At 47.3% G+C, this 15,296-nt stretch overlaps 1 protein-coding gene across 2 annotated transcripts; it reads right to left on the reverse strand.

Moving 5' to 3' along the window:
- Positions 1 to 1,169: 1,169 nt before the first annotated feature.
- LOC135913461 (uncharacterized) lies at positions 1,170 to 15,296 on the reverse strand. 2 transcript variants are annotated; one of them, XM_070528766.1, is made up of 3 exons: positions 14,945 to 15,296; positions 10,841 to 11,006; positions 1,170 to 1,297 (listed from the first exon to the last, which is right to left on the reverse strand). In XM_070528766.1, the coding sequence occupies exons 1-3, from the start codon at positions 15,165 to 15,167 to the stop codon at positions 1,186 to 1,188; spliced, it is 501 nt and encodes a 166-aa protein (XP_070384867.1). In that variant the 5' UTR covers positions 15,168 to 15,296; the 3' UTR covers positions 1,170 to 1,185. The 2 variants fall into 2 exon arrangements, 1 of the variants encoding a protein (XP_070384867.1); XR_010568020.1 differs by lacking the exon at positions 1,170 to 1,297 and adding an exon at positions 5,041 to 5,180 and having other exon boundaries at positions 14,810 to 15,296.

The following is a 15,296-nucleotide window of genomic DNA, read 5'->3' on the forward strand; positions in this document are numbered from 1 at the left end:
ATGTTGCCAAAATGTATTAATTCATGCAATGTTAAATTACTAATAGGAGGTCCCCCTGACAGTTCTTGTAACTCCGGGACCTCCTTCTGTACTAATGATGAATGATGAAATAAATAAAAATAAATAAACAAATGTGTGCTGACGATGATGATGATGAGAGCTGCACAGGATACTGTTCCTATGCTCCCCGTAAATGCATAATTCACAGCACCGCCAACACATTTTCGCGGATAGAGGTAGAGGTGACCGCATTGTGGTTACCGGAACGTCTAGAGCTTGCATGATTCTTGCAGCTCCTGAGCCGCTGGCCTGTCAAAACCAGACAGTAGCAACTGGAGGGCGTCGATTATTTGTTGCAGCATGACATTGATGAGAGAGCCCGATGGTGATTTTTCGTTGCACTGCCGTTCCTGGCGCGTACAGTCCAAGGCCCCTGAGCGCGGCTGCAGGAGTGGCCATACATTCTATTCCAGGCTTGTGCTGCTGGCTCGAAGCAATGCATGGCTCGGAGAGGCCCACCGATGCCGGTTCAAGTACGTTCCCCTGGAACTGCCGGAAGGGAGCCAGGGAGATCTCGGTTGGGCCTACAGCTTGTTCATGTCGGCGACGCGATAGTCTCCTCCGGTGCTCCGCTTACGCTGCCACCCCTTTGTGGGATCTATTTATATTGCTCGTTTGGTTCAATATTTCAATCTTCTTTTTTTCCGCTGGGGACAATCCCCGGAAATTACTTTGAGTGGCCCGTTGTAGGTCAAGCACTTCATGTTTTCTTTTCTACCGTGCATAAACACATGTCGTGGATGCTTGCAAAGCTAACTCATGCCGTCTGGCCTGTGAACGCGGTGCTGGCATGAACTAGCTTTCGGGACTTGCGACATCACAGTGGTTGGGGCACGTAAGGACACACCGAGTGTCTCGCATAGCCCACCTTGACGTAAAAAGGTGTCGTGTCTCCCTCGAAAAGAAGCTCGCACCTCGTCGATGAACTTCACTGTTGAAGACAGAAGCCCCAGGAACTCTTCATCGGTGATGTGAATCACGACATCGCAAATAACGCTTGCGTTTTTGTAAGCGTTGCAACGCGCCTCATTAATGAATTCCACAGCCACAAATACCAAGCCAGGTCTTGAGAATCTACGGAATTCTTCGAGACGTCGAGGCGCACAGACGCGGTATTGCAACTTACTAGCAGACGTTGGGGCCACGCTCACTCACGTCCTTGGTTGTCCTGCGGCCTTTCCTCTTCAGTCGCTTGACCTCCACGACGGTGCAGCTGTAGATGGAGTGCAAGGGTTCGCTGTTGCAGAAAGAGGAACCGGACGCCTCCACGTCAACCTGGCGAGTCTTACACAAATATCACTGGGCGCGAAAGTGCGAAGAGGCGTACAAGGCACAAGTGATGGCGAGCCGTCTGTCATCGCCTCGGACTGCTTTTCGTTCAAGAAGCACAATTTAGTCTCAACTGTAACAAAAATATCGCAGGAAGCTTAAGAAGCTGCGCTAGCTCAGGTCCTACAGTGACAATAAAATTCGTACCTGTGACAAAAAAAAAGAAAACGGGCTCCATGTTACACCCTTGAACATCTGGCGTCCCTCCACATACCTGAAGAACGGTGCGCGATAAACGTAAATGCGCGGACTCCATAGATATGCATCCGCTGACGCCCCGCTAAGCCTGAAGAAGCCAGAACCACTCAGTGGCCTGCACAGGTTATTTCAACCAAAATTTCCGCAAAAATACGGAGATAATTTGAATTCGATAAAACGACAGAGTTTTAACAGTCGTTCTACTGTCCCGTACACCCCGCTTGATGCCTAAGCTCGAGGTTCCGCTTCTTAACCCGAGGACGCGTGTTAGATTCCCTTCCGCTGCGGCGGAATCCCGATGAGGGATAAATGAATAAGTCGCCCACCCTTGCAAAGCATCAGTGGCGTGTTCGAAAAGAAAAGCAAATTGTTGAAACTGGTGAGCAACCGTTCCTCATGTCACCTCTCGTACCCCCTTCGTTTATTCCACGGGTGAAATGGGCAGGTTGAACGAAAGCGTGCACATGTGCGTGCGTCCGCCGTTTCTTGCTCTGATCTCTTTGTAACGCTTCCAGCTCCCAATGTCCCCGCTTTAATTACTTTCGCCGAAATGCTTACGCACAAAAAAACTTCGAGGGATCTCTGCAGAAACTACAACTGCGGATACCTAAATGCGCGAAGCCTTCTTCTTAATGAGATGTGCTGGCGACACTAAAAACAAAAAACGTACATGGTATGATTCCATTCAATTATGCGGTCATATGCAGTAAGCGGTGGTCCTGCGCTGTATAGCCGGGCTGGCACCTTTTGTTGCTACGATAACCATGATAAAAGCAGGACTTGCACGTCAGCGCGTCTGTGCGTTGGTACTGACGATGACGTTCATCCGCCATGAACACTAGTGCGTTGTAACAGTGAAGCTCAGGTAACACTCGGTCATGTACCTATTGGAGAAGGTACAAAGCAGTAGATAAGAAAAATGGGGCAATAACTCGAGTTCCACCGTTAGTGTGTCCCTTACTCAAGATGTGTGTTGTATATTATGTCCAATGTTGTTGCAAACGTGTGGAATCTGTGTTACGTGGGAGAATATAGAAATCTGGGTATTTTGATTTCATATAGTATCCAGTTCTACTTGTATTTATTGATGACGCAATATCACTAACGAAAATGTGTTTTACCCACCTGAGGCCTGGTGTTAATGTACCTCCCAGGTATTTATGTTGTTCCACTTTAGTTAGTGGTATGCCGTTAATCTTGTGTGTAAAGTTAGATGGTCTTGTTTTCCTTGTTACGGTCAGAGCCACACGCTCCTTTAAGTTAATTGACACCTGCCAATTAGAGTACCAAATATCTAGAGTGTTGTGGAAAGTATGAAGTGCGATGTCGTCGCTATAATTAGTGACTTCACTACATATATTGCATAAGTCTGCTTGTTTACTTTAATTTAGGGGCCCATTAGAGAACCCCACGCGATGAGAAATTATTCCCGAATGCTCCATTACGGCGTGCCTCATAATAAGATCGTCGTTTTGCATTTGAACACCATCGAAATTATAATTTCGGGGAGAAGAGTCGCGCTTCGCACAAGCACAAACTTTAGTACTTGTGTGGCGAAACCTTCCTCTACGACCTTTTCTAAGGTTGACAAAGCTTTCCTGTACGAGCTCAGTCCAATTTGATGAAAGGTAGTATGCGCCTCTGTTACCGGCATGAACACCGTAGCAGTTCGTTAGAGCTTTGCTATCGATTCCCAGCCGCGCGCTTCATTGCCGAACAAAACCGTCAATATTTCCATTCGCATCAAGGTTAACGTCCTTGACGAAAGCATCCCAGACGCAACGACATTGTCTTGCGACATGACGCGGCGTACGAAAGTGCGTCGCCCCTTACTTTCGTCCGGAGTCCCCCACTTTGGTGTTCGTCACAATCACATTGCATTTTTTCATCTAAAATCCCCACATTTTAGTGTCTGGCTCACTCAAGTGTAACTCAACATTGTATTGGAATAGGGGCTTTTGTATAATGATAAAAATATAGACAATCCAAAGGATGCAGCAAGACTTCAGGGGGTCCATGCGTCAAAATTTATTTAACTACAAGGAAATGGATGCACCTGGCGATGGGCCTCTTAATGCGATTTAAATGAGCTGCATGCAACTCTGAAATTTTTTCCCAATCGCGACCGCAAAAGACTCGTTTAAATGAGATTGTCGATCCACCGGATGTCTTATTAATGCTGTGACAGCCTTAAAGTAGGACGAAAGCTTCATGCACATTACTGAGACGCGCAGTGGAGTCTACAATATCGCAGTAAATACCTAGAACAAGTAGTTGATCAACCAACACGCTCACATGGTACTGCAAGTAATATATTCGATCTAATACTACTCTCTGATCACTTCTTTGTAAACAAAATACATGTTAGTATTATTGAAGGCATATCCGACCACGATATTGCAATATGTCACCTACCTCTGTCGTTTAGCATACAAAAAAGGTCTTTAGAAAGCACCGTTATCGACTTTGTGAAATCGGATGACGCCAATGTTTTGAAATACATGGCACATGAATTCACGGATTTTGCGGAAATGGCTTGCGATCCTTCGGCAGAGGCATATTCCCTCTAGATTAAGCTTAATACCGTAGTACATGACTGCGTTGAACAATTTATACCGTTAAAAACACGAAAATCACGGAAATACAACCCATGGATAACGCACGAGGTAATTCATGCCCAACTAAAAGTGAAAAGGTTACGTCCGTCTTTGAAGAAGACTAAAAATCAATCACTCTAGACATCAAAGTTGATTACCACCAAGGCAGAACTTAATATCAGGCTAAGCCACTCCAGAAAAGAATATTTTTAATACTACCCTGCTTAACTTCGTAAAAGGTAATCCACACAGATTCTGGAATCACTTCCGTGCACGCAATGTAATCACGCCAGAGCGACGTCACGATGAAAAAGTTCAAGCTAATGCACGCAACAAGTACTTCCAATCAGTATTTGCTGCAGGTAACGGGTTTGTCCCCCAATAATTCTTATAGGTTTCACCATCGAATCACTAAACATAATTGACTCAGGAATCTTTAACCTTCTACTCGGATTAGACACCAAAAAGTCTAGTGGTCCTGACGAAGTACCGAACGAATTCTTCAAGCGATACGCAGAATAGTGCAGCAGGTATCTTGGCATTATCTATCGCATATCACTTTCAACCGGACGTGTGCCAGATGACTGGAAAAAAGCAAAGATAATACCAATCCATAAATCAGGCGACACAAACTTTCCTTCCAACTACCGACCGAAATCAGCAACTAGCACATCATGCAAGATACTAGAGCACATAATTTTAAAACCTCTAACAACATATTTTGAAGAGAATGGCATACTAACAGCTAATCAGCATGGATTTCGGCGCAGGATGTCAACCGTAACACAGTTAACAGAATTTATACATGACCTAGCACAGACAATTCACAACCGTGGTCAAACATGAGATGACATGACAAGAACTTTATTTGAGTCCTGAGGGACTGAGACCTCGGGGAGCCAAACAGAAGGCTCCTGAAGATCAAGTCGGTGGCTCCACCCACGATGGAACCGGGAGATCAAGTCCCGCGGCAATGTCGTGTGCCCTCTGGACAGCCTGGTCAAACAGATATATTTTTTCTAGATTTCAGCAAAGCATTCGACTGTGTGTGTCACAACAAGCTAATTGCAAAATTGGAGTCAATTATTGGAAATGGATGCTTTACAGCCTGGGCTAGGGATTTTTTATAATAATGTTCACAGTTCGTTTTCCATGATAAAGCATCATCTGATACAGTTCCTGTCACATCTGGCGTTCCCCAGGGCTCGGTGTTGGGGCCCTTACTATTTTTTATTTACATCAGTGATATCGTCAATGACATAGCATGCAGCATAAAGCTTTTTCCAGATGATTGCATTATATATAAAGAAAAATGGCTGTGGCTTAGGTAAGGTTAAGCCCAGGATGCGAAGCATACTAGCCTTTATTTTAGTTGTTGAACCACTGTTTAGCCTGGTGAACTGCTGTTGCTTGGCTATATTTGGTTCGGCTAGACGAAGAAACAACTCATGCGTTACTCTGCTTCGCCTTCAAGAGTGGAACGCGACAGCGTTCCCGTCGACCCGCCAAGAGGTGTACGACAACGGGCTACGACGCCGCGACTACGCGCCCCGCATTGGACGCGGGGAGCGTCGAGCAACGCAGCGTTCGGCGCGGCAACGAAATGTGCGCCTGAGCAAGCGACGCACGCCTGAGCCTTAGAAACAGCTCGTTTCTAAGGCAACACCGCATTCACTAGAGGCGCTTTCGTACCGCTTTGAAGCATCGTACTCGTGGCTCAGTGGTAGCGTCTCCGTCCCACACTCCGGAGACCCTGGATCGATTTCCACCCAGCCCATCTTGCAAGAGTCTTGCAAGCCATCTAGAAAATCATTCTCTGTAGCACGCCGCAACCTTCGCTTCTCATTCCAACGAGCAGCTCTGTCTCCAGGAGGCATCTCACCTCATGAGTGTCTAGCAGAGGCAAGCGCAGCTGCTTATATACCGCCGCGACGCCGCGAGCGGCGGCGCGAGTTGGAGCCCCGTTTCTCCTCTGTCGTGACGTCACGGTGTCACGTGGTATTGAAGGCGACACCGCCGCGCCTGAGGAGCTGGGTTGGGCTCTCGTAATATGCTTCGCATAAAACAAGAAGTTATGAAGATCACCTTACATTGAACAGATGCCTTAACGAGATAATTGCCTGGTGTGAGCAATGGCACATGTCTATTAACATCAAGAAATCAGTGACAATGGCAGTAACAACAAAGAAGATTAAGTCATGATTCACCTACCTTCTTAATGGTACACCCCTAACTAATGTTCAGCAACACAAGTATCTAGGACTGACTCTAGCATCTGACTTGAAGTGGAACAAGCACATTGCCAACATCACTTCAGCAGCCACCCTTAAGATTTTCTTCCTTAAAATGTCCATGAAATCTGCTCCCAGTCGTATGTATCAAACTGCTATGCTATAAAACATTTGTGCGGCCAGTACTAGAATACGCCAACACTGTTTGGTTTCCTGACACAAAGACAAACATAGCCGAAGTGGAAAAGGTTGAAAGGAAAGCAATACGGTTTATTCACAAGTACAAAACCACTGACTCGCCCACAGAACTCTTGGTTTCATACGGAATGGACACACTGGTAAACAGAGCAAAGCAAGCTCGGCTAAAATTCATACACAACCAGTTGCACAACCGCTTTAACATAAATTCTTCAAAATACATTACTTCCTCTACGTCCCGTATTTCACGCCATAAGCATAATAAAAAGTTAGTTGAATACCCTTGTAAAACACACATTGAGATACTTTTTTTGCCTACAGCTGTTAGGGAGTGGAACCACCTCGACTCAGCGATATCTGATATAGACTCGCCTTCAATTTTTAGTAACATGCTAGAAAAGACTAAGGAATAATTGCTACAAATATTTTAGTCTTATGCAAATTCGTTTTTTACATTGTTTAGATTGATCTCAAATCTTATGTTAGATTGTATTAAGTTATACACTGTTAGGTTGTAAATGGTTGTGTTGCATTTATATTTCACGAGATTGTATTAAATGACAATTTATTGTATTCATAACATCTGTTTTATCGTTACAGTTGACTTCACTAATTATATGCATGAAACTATGCCTTTCTTTCTTTTGCATTTTGTATTTTTCCAGACTGTACTGTGTAGCTACATGTAGCGTATCTAGTTTATTGTACTGTGTATACACATCTTCTAAGAAAAGTGTTGTATCAACGCTTACATTGTAACAATATGCCCACCTGCTATGGTCTCGATAAAGAGACTGGCAGTATTGAAAATAATAAAAGCAAATTCGTGCTAGGCATGTTATCGTTCCTACATGCTTGCCAAGAAGGGCAGCTCTTAATTGTCCGACTCTGCAGCCTGCAAAGCAAACCGCCAATCGAATACCTTTGTGCATTCTTAGATTGCGCTAAGAATAAAGAGCCACGGCGAAGAATTTAGCCGTTTTCCTAAAGAACGATGGAATAGTATCTTAACTACACGCGAAGATAGAAAGGCGGTGAAATGCGCCTGTTTGCGCGACTGCGGATAGCAAGGTGAGATAAGTAAAAGATGCATCTAATTTCCACTGGGAGTGCTTAAAAACTAACGATAGTTTGTGCCAAACAGTGGGCCGTCGAGCTGCGTACATGTGTCCGCGAGACAATGCACTCAGTGCAGTGTCCGAATCTATTTTGCGAGATTTCTTGTAATTCACTTAAACTCAGTTCAGGTTTATTTTTTGCCCAAGGAGAGAGCAGCCGCATGACAGCTACCGAGCAGGCGCCCGCTCCCTTCTTTGGCAGCAATGAACAGCTTGACATGGAAACACATGCTTAGGACAAGAATCTAAAAAGCAATGATGTACCCAGGTACGAGGGCATAAAATCATAAAAGGACAAACTACGTTATAGATTAATGAGAGATTATAGCTTACTGACACTACCCGTATAACAATGACATCGCATACACATCATCTATACATAGAGGACGTACAACCGGTTGAATGTTCTGTCAAATGAGGACAAAAAGAAGGAAGCAGGATGCGAAGAAACAAATGCGAAGCTGGGCTTATATACTAGTATACACATACTAGCAATATTCCAGAAACACACATTCCAATAAAGCAATGCAAGGTCAAACAGCGAAATTTCGCAGGGCTAAAACTTTCGATCATAAGAATACACGGTATAAGTGTTTCAATGAAGTGGCAGCAATATCCATTCATAGTTTCGCGAGAAATAATTTAGCAGTGCGCAAAGCCGGTACCAAAGCGTCCTTTTACGACAGTTTGTGCTGCAGCAGCGTATATTCCTGCATTCAGGATTCCGAGTGCTGTAAGCACTCGTCGTAGAGAGTCTTAGTAGTTGCGTTTACGGTCCGCTCCGCTCATACCGGCGTCTCATAACAATTTGCACACAGCCGCTCAGCAGAACGCTACCGGTAACACTGATGCGCAGTGCGCACAGCGCACATAGCGGTAGCGGAACGTAGGACGCTGTCCGCGTTCCACTACGAACCCGATTTAGCGGAGCGTCACGCTGCCTGTAGTTGCTCTCGTGATGGTTTCAGAGCCAAGCTGAGAGCACGTTACTGGCGCCTCTGGGCAACGCCTCCTATTGGCGGCGAGGAGTTACGGAGTCGCCATCTATCGGAAGCGCCTCGCTGGCGTAGTATGAGGGATCACGTGACACGTTCCTCATAGGTTTTGCTGTCAGCGGTCACTGAAAACACCACGCGCGAGCTCTCCCGGACATTTTTGTAAGTACTTTCGAAACGAGAGAAGTTTCTTAGTGTCTAAATAATAATCTTGGGCAAAGTGAAAGCACACAATCGTTTACAGACGCTATCTCTTTACCGAATACGTACAGTGAACGCCACTGCGCGCGGTTGCCGCGATGGAGTCTCCCGAACCGGCTTCTTGCGTAAAAGGTAGGTAAACGCCGAGAGCAAACTATGTGAAATACGTTCTCATAGTGTTTGTATAACTAAATGGAGCGTAATAGAACGAAGCCTCAATGCAGCGATCGCGCAGATTCGCAGCGACCGACTGCGCGTCTGCATGCTTGTCCGCGCACTGTTTCGCTTTCTCCGCGCGCGCGTTTCCGCACCGTGCCATGAGCTTCAGGCCGTAGAATATGAGCAGTTGACAGTATACAAGCAACCATTGTGGCGTGGGCACTATCAGAGCTGTTCAAAAAATAATTTCATTGTAGAGACTTCGACGCCTGCGGGGACTGTAATGTGCCGTCGCGACGATTCAATCTTTCTTTATTCTAAATTCTTTGACCTTTCAATATTATTCCTCGAGTTGCGTAGCACTGTATGTTTATCGGTGTTCTCAGCGTGCAATTTCCCGCTGCTCCTTTTTTGTAATCCAGTGCATTAATTCATAACACAAACATGACCATATGCCATGCTTTTTTTAAATGTACTTCTAACCGCTGCCTTTCCACTCCACTGAACTTGCCAGTATCTATAGCATCGACAAGTTTATAGACCAAACCGTCATGACATTAGTCGGGCAGCGGACTCGGGGCGAGCGTCTCAGTGCGCGTTTTCAGAACATCGCAGACCGGGCGCCGTAGCAGAAATCTTCCTCGCGTCTGTGCTTGCTGCATACCCGAGTTGTAGCCGACGACTGTTTGCCGATTTTATGTTTCGCGAGTTAAGCTTCACGCAGCTTCTTGTCCTGCGGCTACGTGTGAATAAGGCTGACGCCGGCCTCCGTTACGTGCGTCCGGCCCTGCGGCACCGAGCAGTAGCCTACCATGTTGCGCGCCTTCAAAGGCAGCCACTACCTATTGTAGTGCTTTGAAGCGTCGTGAAGGAGACACTAGAAGCGGGAAAATTTCGCCACTAAATGAGGACCGCAGCGTACGAGGGAATTTAAACTCGTTTTCAGCTCGCTTCGGCGCGCCCGAAGCAGCCGACGCGGCCGCTATGCCCACGTGATCCCTCCTAGCACGTCACGCCGACGGTGGCGACAGCTTTTCCAGTGGTGGAGCTCGAGGCCAATAGCTATATGCCTGGAACGTCGCTCTCTTTTCCATAGGGAGCTCTCTGGCGAGTTTTGCGACCATGCGCCGCAGGACGGCGCGCGCCACCGTACCGGTCCCCATGGCAACCACTGCCGCCGCCGCCGAAAGCTCACGACGCGCCAGCCACTTGGCTGCCGACGTCGCTCCCGGCTGGCTCCCGGTAGCCGTGCCACCGGCGTGTTTACAAGGGCTGGCCGCAAGAGGCGCTCGCCACCGTACCAAAAGGAGGAGAGTACAGTCGAGGGCAGGGCAGCGCGTTTGCGGCTCACGTTCCAGGCATTGTATATTATAGGAGGCGTTGCTCTGGGAGACGCGCTTGCTAGACGAGCGAAATCAATGCACCCTAAGCACTCACTGGTGCCCGTGAAATGCGTGCGGAACGGAGCCTAAGCAACGCTCTGCTAAAACTGTCTAATAACTTCAAAAGTTGCCAAGTGAACATCTAAAGTTATCGTTCTTTATGGTCCTTAACGTATAAAGGCGGCCGAGGTAGGACAAAACGCGCTCGGACACAGCCTAGAACCAGCTCGCGTCGCTCAACGACAGGAGCCAGGCATAGACGCAACAACCGTAGACAGTGGAATGCTTATTTAATTAAAAATGCACTGAAATCGCTAAGAAAGCGCACGAACTTGAGCCGCCAGAAGTGGCGGCACCGAAAGGCGACCTCACCGAGAACAACAAACGCGGCCGTTCCACGGGCGCGCGTTCTCCTCGCGTCGCGGTGCTTTGTGCGCGGCCGCGTCGCCGAGACTCGGCCGCTGCAGTTCCTCGACGCCGCGCGGCTGCGTGCGGCGCTCCAGCGTCGAGCAGGGAAGCGGCGCTGCAGGTCGGGACACTGCGACAGAAAGAGACGCCGTCACCCCGCCGCTTGCACTCCATAGATAAAATCACAAAAGAAACTACGCGCGAAGGCGGCTGCGAGTCTTAAAGTGCACAGTATGATCGCAACCGAAGCATTCCGAGAGAACCAGTAAATAAAACAAAACACAGAAAAGAAGAAAGAGAAGAATGTGAACACGCGCGGATGGCATGCCAATATCGCGGACGCGGACAAAAGTCCCTTTCTTATAACATGGCGGACTGCAGGCCACCCAAAATTGTTGCCCTCCCTTCATCAGCATCGTCAGCAGCAGCATCATCCTATTTTTGTGTCGACTGCCAGGACGGAGGCCTCTCCCTGCGATCTTCAGCCCCACTCTTGAGCTAGCTGATTCTAACTTGCATCTGCAAATTTCCTCATTACATTACCCCTACTAGTTTCCAGCCGTCGTTGAGTGCACTCCCATTCACTATACCCGTTCTGTAACTCTAATGTTCCACCGGTTATCTATCCTGCGCGTTACTTGGCCGGCCCAGCTGCATTCTCTTAACGTCCTCTGGAATGTCGGCTATTCCCGCTTGCTCTCTGGTTCATACCGCCCTCTTTCTATTTCTTAACGTTACGCGTAACAGTTTTCCTTCCATCGCCCTCTTGGCGCAGTTCTTAACTTGGTCTCGAGCTTCTTTGTTAAACTCGCAAGTTTCTGCCCCACGTGTTAGCACCGGTAGAACACGACGATTACGCAGTTTCCTTTTCAACCACAGCGGGTAGCTGTGCCCTCCCATAAGAAGCCGCTAATGTTGCCTTGTGGGGGCTGTAAACGAGGTAAGGAGAGAGCATGTCTGCTGCGTAGAATGTAGTCGCTCCCTCGCAGTATTGATCTGCGTACGACATATCATATGGATATATCAAGGCTAGCACTCGCACTTACTAACATTGTTGTGGTATCTTAACCATCCTTAGACGCCACTCTGCGAAATCTGGCGTATTTCCAAAGTATTATACGGGGCCTGATTGTGGACCCATTAAAGTGCGATGCATTGCCATTTGTGAATGACCTCTTCGGCCAATGATTTTAACAGCTTTTGATGGTTACTTGAGACCATGTGCACCATTATCTCTATCAGATAAATTATCCGCTTTATGATGTTACACGCGAACTTATACATTCAGTGCAAGATGCGCTTCCACGTTGATAATACCAGTGAATATTTTTGGCATCCCCATTTAAACAGGGAGTCGGCTAATGGTGCCATAGCCTGCGAGAGCTAATCGTAATAAAGCTTTGTTATGTCTACTACAGCCTGGTATTTTGCTGAGCTGTGTCAGATGTTGAAGAGTCATAACCGTGCCTGTAACAACACCGGCACGCGTTCTCCATTTTTTTCCCACGAATACTCGCAACGTGTCTTGCTTATTTCGAGCGCTGCACAGATAACGCTCCCATCAGCTTCCAACCCCTGCGCTTTTTCAATGTCGACATTCCCTACGGCGATGGCTGGGCATTGCATTGCGGTTCTTGGGGGCCATTCCATGTTGGCATTGCCATATTAAAGTGTGCTTAGACGTTTCTTCCAACAGACGTTTCTTCCAAATATTGTCACATGCTGTTGACAATATTTGCCCCTTTGTGTATTTACGTTCGGGGAGCCTGCTAGGGTGTCAAATAGCCAGACATGGTCCTTTCTCTTAGCGTATAATTTTTTTCGCATTTCTCGCTTCCCGTCTGTCTTGCCGACTGTCTCCTAAATGCCTCACTGAACCAGGTGAAAAAAAAAAAGTTTTAATTCGAAATGAAGTTCCATCGCCATCCTTGTCTCCAGAAATGGTACTAAAAGATGCTGTAGATAGGATCTTTTTTTTTTTTGCAACGGCGGTATGCTACTGCATTTTATCCGTGGAAATCACCGATTACCTAATGGTCACTGTAGTACAATGGCAATTGTTCTTTGTAAGCCTTAAACCGAAGCCTCGTCTTGAGTTCGGGAAGGTCAGTGTGGTAGGTCAAAGCTGTCAGGTGCTTTGGCTTTCTGGTCGCAATTGGGCTATGAATTTCAACGTAAGCTTAAATTCATTATATGCGGTGCAATATTCCAATGTCATATCAAATACTATACCTTGTTTCTTATTCTTTTTTTTTTTTGCACATGCCCACCTCGTGGCCATGTGCATTTCGTTACTGAAGTTCTGGTAGTACGTGCTCGGGAGACAGAAGGAGACAGGCGCCCAAACCCAATCCCCACCTCAACACCAGACGAAATGGACATGTCCACAATAAATGGACACTTATACAGAATACCCCTTTGCTAAGGGACACCACATCTAAAACCAACATTCATGTGCTTTTCGGTCTGCAAAAGGTAAAAAAAGGACTTATAGCTGGTGTAAGTTACAGAACTCGTACATATAATCCTTTTCTTCAGTGCAAGGATCTGCGTGTGGACCTTCTTTTTCAACATACATTATTATATTCACTCAGATTTTTCATGCCCAGTGCGTCTCAGCATATAAAGGCTCTCTCTAAAATGACACGTATATATCAATGCATCTCGACGAGACAAACAAATAAACGGTTATTTCTGCATGTAAGAACAAACTACGGTGAACAAAGCCTAGATTATGTATTGCCTACAACGTTACTTAAGTATTGCGCCTTCTATGATATTTAGGCTGATGTTTGTACGTCCGCTTCGTTTAGACTATATTTTTGTAGAATGATCAAATAATTTTGTTTCCTAATACATGATTTGTCCCCATTGATCCTGGAATCAGCTTTCTTGATCTTTCATTCTCCATCTCTCATAATACATCTCGTGTGCTTTTGAAATGTTATTTCGCCACTGCCTCTGGTATAAATTGCCTATACATGCTGCCCCTGTGCCATATATATCTGTATTTGTTTTCTGGACACCAGATGTCCTCAGGCTACATTTTTGCAGCTTTTCCCTTGGGTGCATTCCTTAATTAATTGGGATAAGTGAAGCGCTCATACATTCTCCTCAAATAATTCCCCGCTGTGCCTGAGAGAGCCATCACAGCTGGCGTTCGCAAATGAGCGCCCCCCACCAATACAAGCAACCGCGTCCTTCGCGTCGGTTCCTTCCAACCTCCGACGAGCCATTTTATACCACCGGCCTCGGTCTATACCAACCGCCAACCACCCACCACGAAAACGGGCGACGGAGCCAACTAGAGGCCTGTCCCATTCAGCAGGCGCAAGTCAACCAGAAGGAACAAATGCACACAGCTTCGGCTTGAACTCAAAAGGAAGAGATGAAGCGAGAGAGGCAGCCAGTGCACTTTTTCATCTCTGATCGTCGCATGCACCGTCACTTGCTTCCGTAAACGTCGTGCGCAACGTTGCAATACATGTAAATTACGGTGCAAAGCCAGTGACTTGATGCGCTAGCTAATTCTAACATCTCAGCGCCGATGACGTAAGCGTCTTCCTTATGATTCGGCAAATAGCTGTGAACAAGCCGTACACCCACGCTCTATACGTTCACTGCGCACCGTCTCGCCAGCTTCGCGCAATCAAGCTAGAACCGCCGATGAGGATCGGGAACCGGCTAACTGTCCCGAAGACCGTAAGTTTGCAATTCTTGCGCCTCGTATCTTGCTCTTGTAGACGGAAGAATTAGTGGCGGACAAAGGGACGGCCCTTCTTTGTTCATCGTAAAGACCCGGTTGTCGCTGCAGGATGACGAACGTTAATCACAGTGTTCGCTGCCCTACGTGGATATGGAGCTATGCGCCTCGCCCTTGACGACTCGCTTGTTGGCTTCATCAACTTTGGTGAGGGTGCACGGAATACCCACCTCTTAACGGCGAAAGGTCCGGACGCTTGTGGGCTTTCGTGCTCGAGCCCGAAAAACGGCGCGACGTGGAAGCACCGAGAGACCGGAAGAGGCCCGCCACGCCACCTATCGTTCACGGACTGCTCATGGACTTGCCTTGAATAATGACTGGCCCGTCTTCCTCGGTGAAGCGCCACGTGGCGACTTGCTCAGCCTTGTGTGTCGACCCGCGGCCAACCATGTTTATATTCTGGCAGTGCAGCCACAAGCGTAGAGGAAAGCCGCTCGTCGTGAAACAGTGCAGTGTGGCGGCGCCGATGCAAACTTGCCCGCAACCAGGAACGCCGCGGAAGCGCAGCAGGAGGCCTCGCAACTGCATTGGGTGACGTCACACTCGGATCGTTACACTCGAACGGCCGCGGACAAGGAGCTCAGGTAACGATGCGGAAGCTTGGCAAATGCTGCGCGTGCCACATCGAACGAGAAGCTGCGTGCTCGAGCTCGTCAT

This window comes from Dermacentor albipictus, unplaced genomic scaffold (genome assembly GCF_038994185.2).
Source record: "Dermacentor albipictus isolate Rhodes 1998 colony unplaced genomic scaffold, USDA_Dalb.pri_finalv2 scaffold_14, whole genome shotgun sequence".
In the NCBI taxonomy this organism is placed as follows: Eukaryota; Metazoa; Arthropoda; class Arachnida; order Ixodida; family Ixodidae; genus Dermacentor; species Dermacentor albipictus.